The sequence below is a fragment of the Schistocerca gregaria genome, chromosome 1 (genome assembly GCF_023897955.1).
Source record: "Schistocerca gregaria isolate iqSchGreg1 chromosome 1, iqSchGreg1.2, whole genome shotgun sequence".
Lineage (NCBI taxonomy): Eukaryota > Metazoa > Arthropoda > Insecta > Orthoptera > Acrididae > Schistocerca > Schistocerca gregaria.
The window spans coordinates 858,645,001-858,663,118 of NC_064920.1; the positions used below are offsets into that span (position 1 = coordinate 858,645,001).

Genomic DNA, 18,118 nt, shown 5'->3' on the forward strand with positions numbered 1-18,118 from the left:
GAGGTGGGGGCTGGAGAGGGGGGTAAAATTGCTGAGGCATACCAAGGGAGGAGTACGTTAAGAAGATTCAAATGAATGTGGTCTGCAAGAGCGGATACGAAGAGGCTTTAAGGAACGCGCACAGCTGTATCAAACCAGTCCTGGAACTCAAGAACACAAGTGCTTTCCGTTAAATGCTGTATCGGTGAGTAAAACATCTGACGAGATAATGAAACCGTTAAGCACAAAACAAATAACAGAGATTATCTATTACCTCTACATCACCACGAAAGTCTTCAGGCGATATTTAGACATCAACATTTGTTAACAGTCGTCTGGAGTTCGAAAAGCGTGTACGCTGCATGCACCTATCAACTGGAAACGCAGTCGACCCGCCCCCCTACCATGATTGGCTGGCCGCTGCGCATGCGCAGTGCTCAAGCTACGGTAAGCCGAAGAACCACGGCTGCAACATTCCGCTGCGAGATCGGGGAGCGGAGTGGTGTTGTGTCGGTGAAAGTGCTGCTCTCTTTCGGAAACGATTGTCTGATACTGTAATATTAGTTATATTGTGCCGTTTGTGAAGATCTAGCCTCATAGAGTAATGCAGTATGAGAAATTCTGATTTCTGATGAGGTATTTGTTAACTGGAGTAGGTAAACCTCATGAAGCGCAGTGTGCAACAGGTGGTAAAGTGAAGAAGAATTCGTGTGTAATGTGAGATAAAGTAATGAGACTATACTACATGTAGCCTCAGTTAAGCAACACGTTTTCACGTTAATTTCTAGAACTATGTGCGCTGCAGCAGTGTTGCGTGCGTGTCATTAAAAACAATGTTTCGTTGTCGGCGACAAGCAGCGTCGGACGGAGGCTGCAGCTATATAAAGGATTATCTTTTACAGCAAAAAAATTGGGCAGACAAACTAATCAAAATGCGGACTTTGGCTGTGCATAGTTTTCTTCTGCTGTTCACATTCTCCGCTACAGCCGCAGCAGGTAAGTACACCTCATGACATTTGTGTGTGTGTGTGTGTGTGTGTGTGTGTGTTAATGAAACTTTATCTGCCTGAGAGTCACAATGGAAGTTGTTTTAGGACAATGTAGTAAGTCCATGATCGTCTTTCACCATAGTGATCTATTGTTGTGGTCGCCGACGGGACGCTAAACAATCATCATTCCCGTTGTGTTATTCTTTTGTTGAACACCACGCAGCAGTGGCATGTCCATGGTTAGATAATTAAGCGGGCAATTCCATTTCTTCGGAAGCTAGGCAGCTAGATCCGCGAAAACATTTTTATCAGATAGTTGATTAGTTAAATTTCAACACCTAGATTTTTCACGGAAATGTAAATTATTGCTTTTAAAGGTGAAGGAAATAGATTTCAGCTGATATGGGGCAAATGTTATCACGGACAGCAAGATCAAGAAATTTAGTAACGTCGGCAACACTGTGAAGCACGCCTGGCGCGTGTACTCCTGAGAGAGCAAACAATGTAAGGCTGAATGTCAACCATGTTCCGTGTTGAGTAATCTGACAAAACGAATATTACTAGTCATAAATTAATGATTAGAGTTGTTTGTGACTTGATATTAAATAACAGTTCTTGCTTACACCCGTAATTAATTCTATTAAGCAATATGTAACCATAAACAAAGGAAAAACTATCCATCTGGGGCTTTGGAACACTAGCGCGGAGTGACATTTCTGCGGATCCTGAGGCTCTTGCCGGAATAAGCGGTTTTCCACAGGGAACATAGAGGCACACAGAGAAACTGTTGCTAGCCTAGCAAAATAGCGCAGCGTGTTGTAGTTTACGGCACGTGTTACTAGGAATTAGTTTTTATATGTGCTGAAAAGACCGCGATAAGTCACATTTTACGATAAATTGTTTTTACCACTTTCATGCTGGTTTGCCTTTCTTCAGACGAGGTCTAGGTCTACGTTCAATAGGAATGTGACACTTTGGTTGTGAGTTGGCGTAGCCAACAAATGTGAAAGCAAAAAATTGCCAAAAGTATCTGGAGCTCCACAGAAATCCTCAGCAGAGTCCATCTCCACACAGCTGTCACCAACTATCATTTGGTGAAACGCATTGATAAGAGGTTCTCACTAAAAGCATTTTCACGCGCTCTTTCTTCCTGTTGCCCGATTGACGAATATGATATTATGTGGACAGACACTGCCGTAAAAAATGTTGTTTTCGGTCTTGGCGAACTTTGCTGTAATAAAATGACATCTCGGTACTTCTAGACATATTTAGCAATTGACGTATGTTTTACTGTTTTATCACGACACAGTATAAACATTTTACCAGTAACTTCTTTCTTAGCCTCACAAATTTGAGCTGAGGAGAATTTTGATATGTCTAGGGGAGGATTTAATCTTGATTCACGTTTTTATGTTACTGGTTATTGCGGAACATTGGATGGTGCGACCACCAAAGCCGTTACAAAAATTTAAGTCTTATGACGTTTGTTGATAATAATCTGTGCCTGGCTCAATTAACTGTGTTTTTTAGAATTCTACACTTGCTTCGTATTTGTTTTTGGTGCTTCTGATACACAACAGCTTATTTTCTATTGTCAAGGATTCATACAGTATGAGTAATAAATAGGATTACACTTTCGTGAACGCTGTTACTCAAGGTTCACGGAATTCCGCTAGTTAGCTTACATCTCGTGAGGAATAACTAATAACACTAGCCTACAAGTTTACACTGCGTAATTTTTCATAATCATTTTAAATTATTTTGATATGCTCTAAGTTCAGAAATGCTAAGGACTTGCCTCTGTTACTAAGGCTTCTTCATGAAGTACTTACATAAAGATTCGGAAAATTCATACAAAACATAAATTCAAAAAAATTCATGAAAACACGGTAAAATAAGCCAACCTAAGAGTATTATTTCGGCAGGTCTAATACAAAGGCATCATTCTTAATGTCTCTTTCTTTTTTTCTTCTGTGAACTGATGACACTCAGCGTGCAGCATCCAGCAGTAGTCAGCCATCATGCTGACATCCCACTGGTCCTGGTACTTCCGTTCCATTTTTTTAAGTGATTTGGTGGAAGTTTTTCTTTCTCTTCCTCAGTCACAGTACCTAGAGTTTCTAGGAAATGCTGACAAGGGGGTCTAGAAACTACAGCTTCATTCGACCCTCCATATCTGCATCCAGGATGACACGGCGGTCGGACAGTACCGTTAGGTCTTCAGAGACCTGTTAGGACGGAGCTTAGTTTAGTTTAAACTTCTTCGGTTATACATTAACCAATCATTCCACGTTAATGAATCAGTTTACCATATAACGACTGCAGGTGTCGTTGGGGAAGGGCCCATCAGATTATTCATTAACAAGGAAAGATGGTACTGTGGGAGTAATCGGAGACATTATATTGAACGTTGAAAATGTCTGTTGGTAATTAGAGACATCGCGCAAGACCCAACTGGGTAAGGATAGGAAACGAACTTAGCCGTGTGCGCTATCCTGCATCCTGGTATTTGACGTAATCGATTTAGGGAAACCACAACAAACCTAAATATGGATTGCTGGAACTGAACCGACGTACTCGCGAATACAGTTCCATTGTCTTAATACAGAACAACCACGCTCGGTATGATTGTAAAGGAGAGAAACTAGGTGGATGAACGAACAAGAACACTGCGTTGTTTTTAGAGGAACAAACAACTCCCGATCGTAAAGCCTATCCTCAGAAATGGTCTGAATTGCTTGACGTTACTCTCCGTCGCTAAGAGTAGCGTGAAACCGACACGACTAGGACGGGCTGTTGGGCGGAGCTCGTCTCACGTGAGAGATGGTCTTGGGATTACGAGGAGAGTCACCAGCAAGCGTGAGTCACACTATTTCATCGTACGTGTCCGAAAGGATGTTGTGCGGCAATACCATCCACTACGTAGTCTCCGTGTAAATTGCATACCGTTGTTATGTCGAAAAAGAATTATTGTTATTTTTATAATAATAATAATAATTTATTATTATTCATCAATCGACCATTTTGCCTCAACATTTCCGTTCGCGTTGCGCTTGATCTAAATAGTTGTGATCTTTAGTTTCCTCCAATTAAGTATTTAATTTTTTCGGTCTATATACATCACCTGGATTGTTTTGCCAGCGTCCTATCGTGTAAATTTGTTAAGCTGACCAAATCGATATAAATGACCTTTTTTTTATCACACGATTGAGCAGTGAATAGTTTAGTAAATATTTCGTTAGCATTATTTCGCCAACGGTGAATTAATTATGCAAATTTAATTTATTTTCTCACCTTCGAGTTCGATTAGCGTTAGCTTCTTAGTATCAGTACGCATTCTTCTCTGATATTGCAAGCCTCCCGATTTTTATCGCCATCGCCGTGAGCAATCCTCCGCTTTCTTTGTTCAGAGAGCTTCTGCTTTCTCATCCGCCGAAGAGTTGGACAATGAAGTATCTTTAGTACGTCCCTCGTGTTAATATAGTCGTATAAAAAGGGAATAAGTGAACCTACGCAAACGATTTAATTTATTCGAACATTTGCGTGCGATTAACAGCAATGTAGTTGTAAGTGGACGTATAATTGTTAGTACGTATAGTTTCGAACTATTCATTTGGATGCGCAATACTTTTACTCCTCGAACGGTAGAGAGCCAGAATTAGTTCCCGCGTTCCCTTGATTTTTAACCTTCTGCAAGTAAATATTCACGCATTTATTACAGGACAGCTAATAGGTTTCTCATATGTTAATTAAGAGTTTTTGTTTTGCAAAGAAACTAATATAAGCACAACTACCTTCGCACACGCAAGGATGCCGATTTTGCTGAGTTACTAAAGCAGTAACAACAGCTAGTGCAGTAAGTGGTAGCATGCACGTAATTATCACCGACAGTTTTATTTCGCCAAACTGGTTTCGCAACGCCTATAACGTCTTAAAGTGTGTTGCAAACAAAACGCCCTGCAGCGACTCGTGCATTGCCACCGAAAAATTCATTTCAGGTATTGGCATATATTCTGTGTACCAAATCACCACAGAAGCATACCACTCTGGACTGTTGCTGTTCTTTTCGAGATTTCAGTAAAAGTAAAAGAGAAGCTGTGAGGTACTAAAGCAGGCGTGAGTCCTGGAACTGATTTAGCGAACTAAAATGTTGACAAGTTACTATGATTATTACTTCAAATTTTGCAGAAACACTGTACAATGAGACGGTTTTCGTGACATATAGGGGTATGAAAATTTTTAACAGAATAGCTTCATATTTAGTAATTTTGTAAATTAACGCTTGGATGTTTCTACAGCTAATTTATAATGGATAGTTTAAAATATTCGACATTTGCCTCTGGTGTAAGTGTCGAAACTAATATTGCTTTCGCAGTGAACGAAATAGTCCTGCGATTTAACGACAAGTGGTGTCCGAGCGGTTCTAGGCGCTTCAGTCCGGAACCGCGCGACTGCTACGGTCGCAGGTTCGAATCCTGCCTCGGGCATGGATGTGTGTGATGTCCTTGGGTTAGTTAGGTTTAAGTAGTTCTAAGTTCTAGGGGACTGATGACCTCAGAAGTTAAGTCCCATAGTGCTCAGAGCCATTTGAACCATTTTTTAGCGACAAGTGGTTCTAGGTAAACTTGCTACTACTTAGAACCCAGGATACTTCAAACTTAATGCTGAACTGACGAAATGATACGTCTCGTTGTATGGCGCAGGGTTCGAATTCAGTCTATATACAGGGGGGGGGGGGGGGGGGGGGGGGGGGGCAACTGCTCCACCTGCTCCCTATGTATGCCCATGGTACATCTGCGCATGCCACCTTATGGTGTACCACTGTCACGTATCGCGCCATTCTTGTTACAGTCGTCAATGGTATGCGGACAGAAGGATTGTAGGTAAGCTTCCATGTGAGGCCGGATCTCACTAATTTTATTTAAATGGTCTTTTCGAGATATATATATAAAAAAAGCTAAACTCCGTCCGAACACGTGTCATCCTAAGCCTATAGGCGTCGCAGAATGCGGATATGGAGAGGCGTGTGGTCAGCACACTGCTCTCTCGGCCGCTGTCAGTTTTCGTGACGGTGCCGCTTCTCCTCAATAAACTAGCTCCTCAATTTGCCTCGCAAGGGTTGAGTGCACCCCGCTCGCCAACAGTGTTGGGCAGACCGGGCGGTCATCCAAGCCCGACAACGCTTAACTTCGGTCATCTGACGGGAACCGCTGATACCACTACGGCAAGGCCGTTGGCCGAGATAACCAAGGAGGAAGCAATATATCTATTGACTCTTCTAGCAACTATCGCTCACGAAATTTTTACAGTAAATTGCAGCATACTGCACAGTAGCATCTGCCACTGGACTTGGTTGTGTTATCTCCGTGGCACTTTCGTGCATACTAAAAGAAAATGTGACGAAAGGCGCAGCTCTTCTTTAGGTCTATGTTTTTTGTTATCACTGCTATCTGATACGGATACCAGACTAACGAGCAGTACTCAAGTATTGGTCTAGTGACAGTTTTGTAAGTTACCTCCCTCGTGGATGGACTGCACTTCCGGAGGATTCTTCCAATCCATCTGTCTGACATCTCCGATACCTGCGATTAGCTTATGTGCTCGTTCCACTAGAGTCCGTCGCGCACCCTTGTTCTTTTCCTTCTGCCTTTGTCCGTCATTGGCGTAGATTCGGTATGGATATGGACGGATTTTACGGTTTTTAGTTTTTAGTCTTTAAGGGTGGCCGGGTGCCCTTACTGTTGCCACCCCGTTGGCGTTTACCGTCGTGATGTGTGGCTTATGAGCTGCCGCTCGACATGAAATCCAAGTTTTCTCACCTCCCGCCTAAGTGTCATTGGCGGGATCCTGATGCAGTTTGGAATTCCTGTTTGACGGTCTGGACAGACGTCTGCCTAGTACACAATACGACCCTCTTCAACTGTTTCGGGCGGTCTCTGTCGGTCAACAGACGAGGTCGGTCTGTACGCTTTTTGTGCTGCACGTATCCCTTCTCGTTTCCACTTCACTATCACATCGGAAACAGTGCACCTAGGGAGGTTTAGGAGTGTGGAAATATCGCGTACAGACGTATGACACAAGTGACACCCAATCACCTGACCACGTCCGAAGTCCGTGAGTTCCACGGAGCGCCCCATTATGCTCTCTCGTGATGTCTCCTGACTACTGATGTCGTTGATATGGTGTACCTGACAGTAGGTGGCAGTACAATACACCTAAAATGAAAAACGTATGTTTTTGGGGGTGTCCGGATACTTTTGATCACGTAGTCTGTGTTGATAATTGTTTCCCCATGGAACACGAGCCTGCCAAGACATAATAAACATACACTGGTTGGCAGTGCATATTTGAACGATAACAGTACAAAGGAGAGCATCAATACATCCAGTTCATAATATAAGCATCACGATGTAAATATGTCACTTTTTTTATCTGTTCTTTAGTGGGCACTGCTGCCAAAAAAGAGCCGTGTGTTTCTCCGCCAAAAGTCATCCGTGCCCAGCGACATAGTTGATGTACACGTCATTGCTCAAGTTGCCCCGGTGTCTGGGCTTGCAGTCCCGTAGTGTTCGCGGAACGACTGCGTCAGCCCAAGCCCCGCTTTCTCTGACGATGCTCCGGTGCTTGGCGCGTCCTGCCGCTAACTGCTCCGTTTTAACGTCTTGCAAGCAGGTCTTCCGGTGACGACTCTGTGGAAGAGAGAATGTGAAGCAGTTGGAACTCTTCTGCACAAGTAATTTTCATTTTGTTCTTAGTGTTGTTGGTACTAGTCACACTTGCCAATTCGCAAACTGTCATTTCCATGGGAATCAACAGTCACGTGCCCAATTTAACCCTATCGGGTTTAGCGTCTAAGCTTATTTTATATGTTGCAACTTGTAAGTTCCGAACTGTGCGAGCTGTGCGCCTCTTCGGCGCCGTTTGGGGTGGAGTGCGATTCCAGTTGAAAAATGATAGCTAAGATATCAGACGTGGCCTGTTTAAGAACACTATCCCTCTTGAATATTGTGAAACACTAGTTGTTGGTAGGATTGTCATCGGTATTTATCGGTAGTCTGCTGGCCTTAAGACTCCGTTTCCTGATTATTCTTCTATTGTTTATATTTTTTTGGGCACAATCACATGAGCATTTCACAATACTGTAACCGATTTCGACGAACCAGTTGTCATCACACTGTCAGTAGGTAAGCAGAGGATACAGAAAATAATCGTATGATCTGTGAAACGTACCGAGCAGTTGTGTACGTAATGATAAAAAAGAATAAAATAATATCGAAAGGAACATGCTGACAACGCAACAGAAATCACTTCCATCATATACTTTTAGATACGATTTTATTATTTTTTATCATTACGCAGACAGTTGCTCAGTACATTTGTTTGATGCTTCATAACCTCCTTTTTTTATCAGTTGATAGTATGAAGATGATCACTAGCTGGCAGACTTGCTACGCCATTGCGAAACGCTCAATAAGAGTATCGAAAAATATAAAAAATTGAAGGACGTAAGTCATTCACTTTATTCAGTCACTTTATCTCCAAGACAGTATCTAATTTATTTCCAAATTTGTGTTTATGGTCGCTAAACCGTGACAATACTTTAGTGATTGTCGTTGTTAGCAGTTATTTTTTATTTATTTATATATTCATTCATTTCGGCATTGGTTTCCTCTGACCAAACAGCCAGTAAACTTGGCTGCCTCCATGAGGCTACTTGAGCCACGGGCACTGACAGCACCAAAATGAAAACTGTATAACTATATCAGCTTCTTTTAATTCCTGAATTCCAATCAAGAACAACTGCCAAGATGAGAAACATTGAAGTAGATATCCTCGGTGTAGCAAAGCAACTTAATGACTTCATAAAGGCAAGGTCTTCGGTCCAGACTGTATATACCAGTCAGGTTCCTTTCAGAGTATACTGACACAATAGCTCCATATTTAGCAGTAATATACAACAGCTCTCTCACAGGAAGATCCGTACCTAAAGACTGGAAAATTGCTCAAGTCACACCAATACCCAAAAAGGAAAGTAGGAGTAAACTGCTGAATTTGCAGGCCAATATCACTAACGTCGATTTTCACTAGGGTTTTGGAACATATACTGTGTTCAGGCATTATGAAGTACCTCGAAGAAAACGATTTATTGACACATAGCACTGATTCAGAAAATATCGTTCTTGTGAAACACAACTAGCTCTTTATACTCGCGAAGTTGTAAGTGCTATCGACAAGGGATTTCAAATTGGTTCCAAATTTTTAGATTTCAGAAGGGTTTCTGTGACACTCTCTTCCATATTTCGTGATAATACAAAACGTACTGCCCTTTGAATTTTTTCGATGTACTCCGTCAGTCTATCTGGTAAGGATCCCACACCGCGCAGCAGTATTCTAAAAGAGGACGGACAAGCGCAGTGTAGGCAGTCTCCTTAGTAGATCTCTTACAGTCTCCAAGTGTCCTGCCAATAAAACGCAGTCTTTGGTTAGCCTTCCCCACAACATTTACTGTGTGTTCCTTCCAATTTAAGTTGTTCGTAATTGTAATACCCTGGTATTTAGCTGAATTTAAGGCTTTTAGATTACACTAATTTATCTTGTAACCGAAGTTTATCGAATTCCTTTCGGCACTCATGTGGATGACATCATACTTTTCGTTAGTTAGGGTTAACTGCCAATTTTCTCACCATTCAGATATCTTTTCTAAATCGTTTTGCAATTTGTTTTGATCTTCTGATGACTTTATTGGTCGATAAACTACAGCGTCATCTGAAACAACCGAAGACGGCTGCTCAGATTGTCTTCCAAATCGTTTATATAGATAAGGAACAGCAAAGGACCTATAACTTTACCTTGGGGAACGCCAGAAATCACTTCTGTTTTACTCGATGACTTCCCGTGAACTACTATGAGCTGTGACCTCTCTGACAGGAAATCACAAATCCAGTCTCATAACTCAGTCGATATAACATAAGCACACTATTTCACTACAAGCCGCTTGTGTGGCAGAGTGTCCAACGTATTTGACGTTTATGTCCCACCGGTGCGACGTTATCGCCACAAGTACACTACTTAACTGTATGCGGGCCTAGCGCTCCGCTCGACTTAGCGATAGAAAATCACTGTAAATACGCGGTTTCTGTGAGTGAAATTTTCACGTCGGGAAAACAGCTTCAAAACTCTGAGTTTTTTTTAAAGTAGTAGCCATTCCGCGCGAAAAATCTAAATTTTACATATGGTAAAGGTATCTGTAGTGTCTCTAAGCGTATCAGATATCTAGAATTAAGTTTAATTATGGCTGGAAGTAGGCGGAGTGTTCACGTCCAGAAGAGTTTGCTACTTGAGAACTGTCACGCACAGTGCTTCTTTGTACAACAAAAGTGGCAACACAGTGTGGGAACTGTCGGTTCACAACCCACGCTGTCAAATGCCAAGTAATTTAAATGGGGTAAAATGTGGGCTCGAAAAATGCCTTCTTGCCCTTTAATTTGGACCCTATAATTATATTATGCTAGGTGTGATTAAGACATGTCGCCTCTTCTCTGTCCGGACTATTTTAACTGTTAGGTACCAGTGTCGGAATATACAATTGATGAACAAACTGCTTGCCGACAAATGCAGATGATGTTTCCTTTCGAAGCATCACGAATTGGTGGTAACAACGACGGCTGTTTAACTTACTACAACAGTGATATATGTGGGGTGAAAAGCTAACTATATCTGAGCCTCCTTAAACGCTACTTTAACGACCTGCCTGTCATAGCATCCTGTATCGGTCTCTCGAGGTAGGTTTGATCCTGGTGCAGAAAATTCAGAATAAGGAATCAAGCATCAATGTAATGTGGAGTTTTTGCACTAGTTCCAGCAATGATACGCTATAGATCATTACAGAGGTTTGTCTCCATTACACGTAACAGGTAATTTAGGTTTTTGTCAGGTAAAGAGCATTCCCCCTACAGTAGTTTGTAATTAGTGACACATGAGTAATTTTGCTTTCCATGTGGCTGGTCTCTGTGAAGAATCCTAAGTTTATTTTACTTTAGAAGGAGTCTCCCAAAGTGCTCATCACAGGACGACGAAATAAATGCCTACGAACTTGGCTGTTTGTCAGCGTTTGTTCCTTAGCCGACATGTCTCAATTTTAAGGTGTCTGACACTCTTCTTACATTTACTACGTGCCATGACATATTTGTATGATATGATTCAGCGAGGAAAATTACTTGAAGAGTAACAGAACAGAAGCTCTTGACTAAAACCAGGAAGCAAACTATGACTGAGAACTGAAACTGAAGAGATATAAAAATAATTCCCTTAGATAGAAACCTACAATAGAGCGTAATGGAAGAAAGAAATTGGGGAAAGAAGAAGATACTGCTTGCGACAGACATAATTTCCTAAAACTCTTAATATTGCTTAATAAGACGGAGAACAAGGCAGTAGGCGCACAGCATGTAGATAGATGGATTAAAGACAGCAAGGGTGAACTAGTATTGAGTTTTGAAAGAGATTAAATGGCTAAGGGGAGGAGTGTTGATGTTCAGCTTCAAGAATTTTCGAAATACGGGAAGAGCAAAAAACCATTTGCAACGAATGAAGAAAACTCAAAATGATATACCGTACCATAGCAGGGTACTACAGTTTATCACAAATTATTCCAAACATATAAAATACAGAAAAATCGAAAACACCTGAAGTTATTTTTTTTTTTTTTAAGTAGACTGCAATACGTGAATTAATACCACATATAAGAATACGATGAAAGAATCTCAACTAATTTAAGAACTGCTCATTCGGAAAAACCAAAGTGCAATCTGAGGGGCAAGATTATAACTTAATATTTATTTCAAAATTGCTTATTACCTGCATAAGAAGGTAGTGATTATTCTAACAGTGTAAGTAAAGATATGAGAAGTCTCAAAGTTTGTTAGAAATGTAGGAAAACAAAGGCTACTGCAATTTCAATTAAAAAACGGGGAGTAAAATAAGGATGTCTAGTTGCATCTACTATGTTTAACAATCATATGAAATAAAAACTGACGAATACAGGGTCTGAAATAGCCAAAAAAGAATCCAAAGATTTTATTATTCGGTGGGGCGCTTTTTGAGAAAGTTAGTCATTCTGTTACTTTGTTTCTGAAATTGGCCACGAAAGCTCCTAGAGGTACTGCTTGCTAAATTTGCAACGTTTAATATAGTGCCGTGCTACGTTAAAAAGAAAGAAGGGGCAATAAAACACAATAAAGCTCCTGCAGTTTTACAGTTCTTATGGTTGGCAATGGTAAAAATAACATATGCTGAATACAGAGAACGGTAATGGCCCATTTGACGAGAACTAAAACTGACGACGGAAGAGGAGAAACCTTGAAATACGAATTGTAGATTGAAGCAACTGGATAAAAAGTGTCCAAACTCGTACAACAAATGGGAGAAGAGAAGTGGAGAATCCCAAGAAGAGACTAGGGCGTTACTTAGGCCGGTATTACACTATCAAATTTCTTTGTCAAAGATTTGATCAAAGATCTGATCAAATATTCCGTCAAATATATTTGACAAAGATCTTTGACGTAGCGTTAGAAGGGGTATTACACTGTCATATTTTTCGTCAAAGCTCAAGATGGCTGACATCAACTTGTTATTAACCGCAGCAATTGCATGTGCCACAATTGCACTGTGTACACATGTGGAAGAGAAGCGGGAGAAAAAAAACGAAACATACCTAGGTGAAGCCGTGGGTTTTGCGACGACACGATAAAATCATTCAACAAAACTTGTTACGTGAGATTCTAGTGGAGGATGTCAAGTCGTACGTCAATTTCTTAAGAATGGATAAGCATACATTTCTGTATGTGCTCAGTGAAGTGTATCCTCATATCACAATGCACATTATTCACTTAAGAACTGCTACATCTGCAGGAGACAGGGCCACTGTAACACTCCGATTCCTTGCTAGAGGAGAGCGTTAGGTTAGGTTAGGTTACTTCAGGTCAGGTCAGGTCTCCAATCTTCTTAATCTATTTTTGTATTCAGTGTGCCTCGCGTTGTAAAGCGCCTCATCAGCTTCATACATCTCTAATAATTTTGTAGTTCTCGGCACACACCAATTGCTTTTACCGGCAACGTTTATAAAAACACTACAGACGTCAGAACACTGCAGCGATGCTAGCGCTTCATGTGGTAACATGTCACATTGCAGTGAACAGAAGAGACGCGACTTCTTTGATCAGGTCTACAGCGAGGCCCTAGATTTGATCAAATATTGGACGAAATTTGACAGTGTAATACCGGCCTTAAGGCCCGTCCACACGCAACGATCTGCTTGCGCAGATGTCTGCACACATCACATCTGCGCATACAGATCGTTGCGTGTGGACAGAAGATTTGCACCAACCTGTTCGCAGTAAATTTACGTGAGAAAACTGCTTTCGCTTTAGCAGCCACTGTCTACACACTTTCGACTGCTTCCTCTGTTTACTGTGGTTGGTCTGAATGTTTTTTGCAACACAAGTTGTGAACACAGACCACAACAGAACTTCCTCCGTTTCTATATTTCAAAATAACTGAATTAAATTTTTGACGTTTACGGGGAGTGTAGTCGCTTGCCACGGATATTTCTTTTCTACACCGACAGATGGCGGGAGAGTAGTAGATTGGGGTTTGTGTCGTGTGAACACACCACATTTGCAGCTATCTTTTGCATGTACAGACATCTGCGCCGATGTCTGCGCAGACAGATCGTTGCGTGTGGACCGGGCTTTAGAGATAGGAGCGCCTTATCCTGAAGTGAGGTGAATGAGAATCAGTAATTTTGCTTTAGATTCCAGCAGCGTGGAATCTGTGCCGTTATAGCAGCGGGCAGTCACGCTTGGTGTGCCGGCCTTGGCTGCCCTTCCGCATGGCTGCTGCAGCAACCAGCAGGGCAGTAGTGTCGATGCATGTCCAGCACCGTGAAGAGGCCTCGTGCTTCCATTCTCTTAAGGCCGGCGAGCGATGGTGGTTTACGGTTATGTGAGGACTTGGACAGAAAGACGTCCGTGGTGGGGGGCACAGTTGGCGGTATGTACACAACATTTCACGTGCTCATTCGTTCGGTAATTGCGTGTGCACCAAAATAAAAAATATATAAATATACAAGAAGCCAATGCGGCCTGTCACGTCTGGCTCCTTCCGGCCCGTGGAATGTTTAAATGTGTGTGAATTCCTAAGGGACCAAACTACTGAGTTTATCGGTCCCTAGACTTACACACTAGTTAATTAACTTACCCTAAGGACAACACACACATACACACCCATGCCCGAGGGAGGACTCGAGCCTCCAGCGAGAGGTGCCTCGCAGACCGTGACATGGCGCCTCAAACCACGCGGCCACTCTGCGCAGCCAGGCCCTTGGAGTCTGCTTCGCCCGGCAATGCGCTGCATTGCACTAATGGACGATAAATAGTTTGGACAAGAAGGGAATAGAAGCTTTCGAAATATGGTGCTACAGATCACATAACTAATGAGGAGGTATTGAATAGAATTGGGAAGAAGAGAAATTTGTGGCACACCTTAACTAGAAGAAGGGATCGGTTGGTAGGAAATGTTCTGAGACATCGAGGGATCACCAATTTAGTATTGGAGGGCAGCGTGGAGGGTAAAAATCGTAGAGGGAGACCCAAGAGTTGAATACACTAAGCAGATTCTGAAGGATGTGGGTTGTAATAGGTACTGGGAGATGAAGCTGGCACAGGATAGAGTAGCATAGAGAGCTGCATCAAACCAGTCTCAGGACTGAAGACCACAACAACAACATACTACACTCCTGGAAATGGAAAAAAGAACACATTGACACCGGTGTGTCAGACCCACCATACTTGCTCCGGACACTGCGAGAGGGCTGTACAAGCAATGATCACACGCACGACACAGCGGACACACCAGGAACCGCGGTGTTGGCCGTCGAATGGCGCTAGCTGCGCAGCATTTGTGCACCGCCGCCGTCAGTGTCAGCCAGTTTGCCGTGGCATACGGAGCTCCATCGCAGTCTTTAACACTGGTAGCATGCCGCGACAGCGTGGACGTGAACCGTATGTGCAGTTGACGGACTTTGAGCGAGGGCGTATAGTGGGCATGCGGGAGGCCGGGTGGACGTACCGCCGAATTGCTCAACACGTGGGGCGTGAGGTTTCCACAGTACATCGATGTTGTCGCCAGTGGTCGGCGGAAGGTGCACGTGCCCGTCGACCTGGGACCGGACCGCACGGATGCACGCCAAGACCGTAGGATCGTACGCAGTGCCGTAGGGGACCGCACCACCACTTCCCAGCAAATTAGGGACACTGTTGCCCCTGGGGCATCGTCGAGGACCATTCGCAACCGTCTCCATGAAGCTGGGCTACGGTCCCGCACACCGTTAGGCCGTCTTCCGCTCACGCCCCAACATCGTGCAGCCCGCCTACAGTGGTGTCGCGACAGGCGTGAATGGAGGGACGAATGGAGACGTGTCGTCTTCAGCGATGAGAGTCGCTTCTGCCTTGGTGCCAATGATGGTCGTATGCGTGTTTGGCGCCATGCAGGTGAGCGCCACAATCAGGACTGCATACGACCGAGGCACACAGGGCCAACACCCGGCATCATGGTGTGGGGAGCGATCTCCTACGCTGGCCGTACACCTCTGGTGATCGTCGAGGGGACACTGAATAGTGCACGGTACATCCAAACCGTCATCGAACCCATCGTTCTACCATTCCTAGACTGGCAAGGGAACTTGCTGTTCCAACAGGACAATGCACGTCCGCATGTATCCCGTGGCACCCAACGTGCTCTAGAAGGTGTAAGGCAACTACCCTGGCCAGCAAGATCTCCGGATCTGTCCCCCATTGAGCATGTTTGGGACTGGATGAAGCGTCGTCTCACGCGGTCTGTACGTCCAGCACGAACGCTGGTCCAACTGAGGCGCCAAGTGGAAATGGCATGGCAAGCCGTTCCACAGGACTACATCCAGCATCTCTACGATCGTTTCCATGGGAGAATAGCAGCCTGCATTGCTGCGAAAGGTGGATATACACTGTATTAGTGCCGACATTGTGCATGCTCTGTTGCCTGTGTCTATGTGCCTGTGGTTCTGTCAGTGTGATCATGTGATGTATCTGACCCCAGGAATGTGTCAATAAAGTTTCCCCTTCCTGGAACAATGAATTCACGGTGTTCTTATTTCAATTTCCAGAAGTGTAGTTGAATCGTCGTAGGTTGATACCTGAAATTTGCAGTGGGCTGGGCGTGGCAGCTTCGTGGATGCACTGGGTGATCAAAAAGTCAGTATACATTTGAAAACTTAATAAAACACGGAATAATGTAGATGTTGTTGTTGTTGTTGTTGTGGGTCTTCAGTCCTGAGACTGGTTTGATGCAGCTCTCCATGCTACTCTATCCTGTGCAAGCTTCTTCATCTCCCAGTACCTACTGCAACCTACATCCTTCTTAATCTGCTTAGTGTATTCGTCTCTTGGTCTCCCTCTACGATTTTTACCCTCCACGCTGCCCTCCAATGCTAAATTTGTGATCCCTTGATGCCTCAAAACATGTCCTACCAACCGATCCCTTCTTCTAGTCAAGTTGTGCCACAAACTTCTCCCCAATCCTGTTCAATACCTCCTCATTAGTTACGTGATCTATCCACCTTATCTTCAGCATTCTTCTGGAGCACCACATTTCGAAAGCTTGTATTCTCTTCTTGTCCAAACTAGTTATCGTCCATGTTTCACTCCATACAAATACTTTCAGAAACGACTTCCTGATACATAAATCTATACTCGATGTTAACAAATTTCTCTTCTTCAGAAACGCTGTCCTTGCCATTGCCAATCTACATTTTATATCTTCTCTACTTCGACCAGTTATTTTACTTCCTAAATAGCAAAACTCCTTTACTACTTTAAGTGTCCCATTTCCTAATCTAATTCCCTCAGCATCATTCGATTTAATTTGACTACATACCATTATCCTCGTTTTGCTATTGTTGATGTTCATCTTATGCCCTCCTTTCAAGACACTCTCCATTCCGTTCAACTGCTCTTCCAGGTCCTTTGCTGTCTCTGACAGAATTACAGTGTCATCGGCGAACTTCAAAGTTTTTACTTGCTCTCCATGAATTTTAATACCTACTCCGAATTTTTCTTTTGTTTCCTTTACTTCTTGCTCAATATACAGATTGAATAACATCGGGGAAAGGCTACAACCCTGTCTCACTCCTTTCCCAACCACTGTTTCCCTTTCATACCCCTCGACTCTTATGACTGCTATCTGGTTTCTGTACAAATTGTAAATAGCCTTTCGCTCCCTGCATTTTACCCCTGCCACCTTCAGAATTTGAAAGAGAGTATTCCAGTCAACATTGTCAAAAGCTTTCTCCAAGTCTACAAATGCTAGAAACGTAGGTTTGCCTTTTCTTAATCTTTCATCTAAGATAAGTCGTAAGGTCAGTATTGCCTCACGTGTTCCAACACTTCTACGGAATCCAAACTGATCCTCCCCGAGGTCCGCATCTACCATTTTTTCCATTCGTCTGTAAAGAATTCGCGTTAGTATTTTGCAGCTGTGACTTATTAAACTGATAGTTCGGTGATTTTCACATCTGTCAGCACCTGCTTTCTTTGGGATTGGAATTATTATATTCTTCTTGAAGTCTGAGGGTATTTCGCCTGTCTCATACGTCTTGCTCACCATCTGGTAGAGTTTTGTCATGACTGGCACTCCCAAGGCCGTCAGTAGTTCTAATGGAATGTTGTCTAGTCTGGGGGCCTTGTTTCGATTCAGGTCTTTCAGTGCTCTGTCAAACTCTTCACGCAGTATCTTATCTCCCATTTCGTCTTCATCTACATCCTCTTCCCTTTCCATAATATTGTCCTCAAGTACATCGCCCTTGTATAAACCCTCTATAAACTCCCTCCACCTTTCTGCTTTCCCTTCTTTGCGTAGAACTGGGTTTAATGTAGATAGAGAGATAAAAATTGACACATATGCTTGGAATGACATGGGGTTTCATTAGAACCACCATATATTGCTAGGCGCGTGAAAGATCTCTTGCTAGCGTCGTTTGGTGATGATCGTCTGCTCAGCCGCCACTTTCGTCATGTTTGGCCTTCCAGGTCCCCAGACCTCAGTCCGTGCGATTATTG

General features: G+C 43.1%; 1 protein-coding gene across 4 annotated transcripts in view; it reads left to right on the plus strand.

Annotated features, from left to right (window-relative positions):
• Window positions 1-413: 413 nt before the first annotated feature.
• The window catches only part of LOC126272780 (protein sidekick), a 614,097-nt gene continuing 596,392 nt past the window's right edge, over window positions 414-18,118 (plus strand). For 2 of the 4 annotated variants that reach the window (XM_049975937.1, XM_049975981.1), the window contains exon 1: window positions 414-975. In XM_049975937.1, the coding sequence (XP_049831894.1) occupies window positions 813-975 (163 nt within the window). In that variant the 5' untranslated portion in view covers window positions 414-812. The remainder of the gene's footprint in view (window positions 976-18,118) is intronic. The other 2 variants (XM_049975945.1, XM_049975954.1) reach the window with 1 other exon arrangement.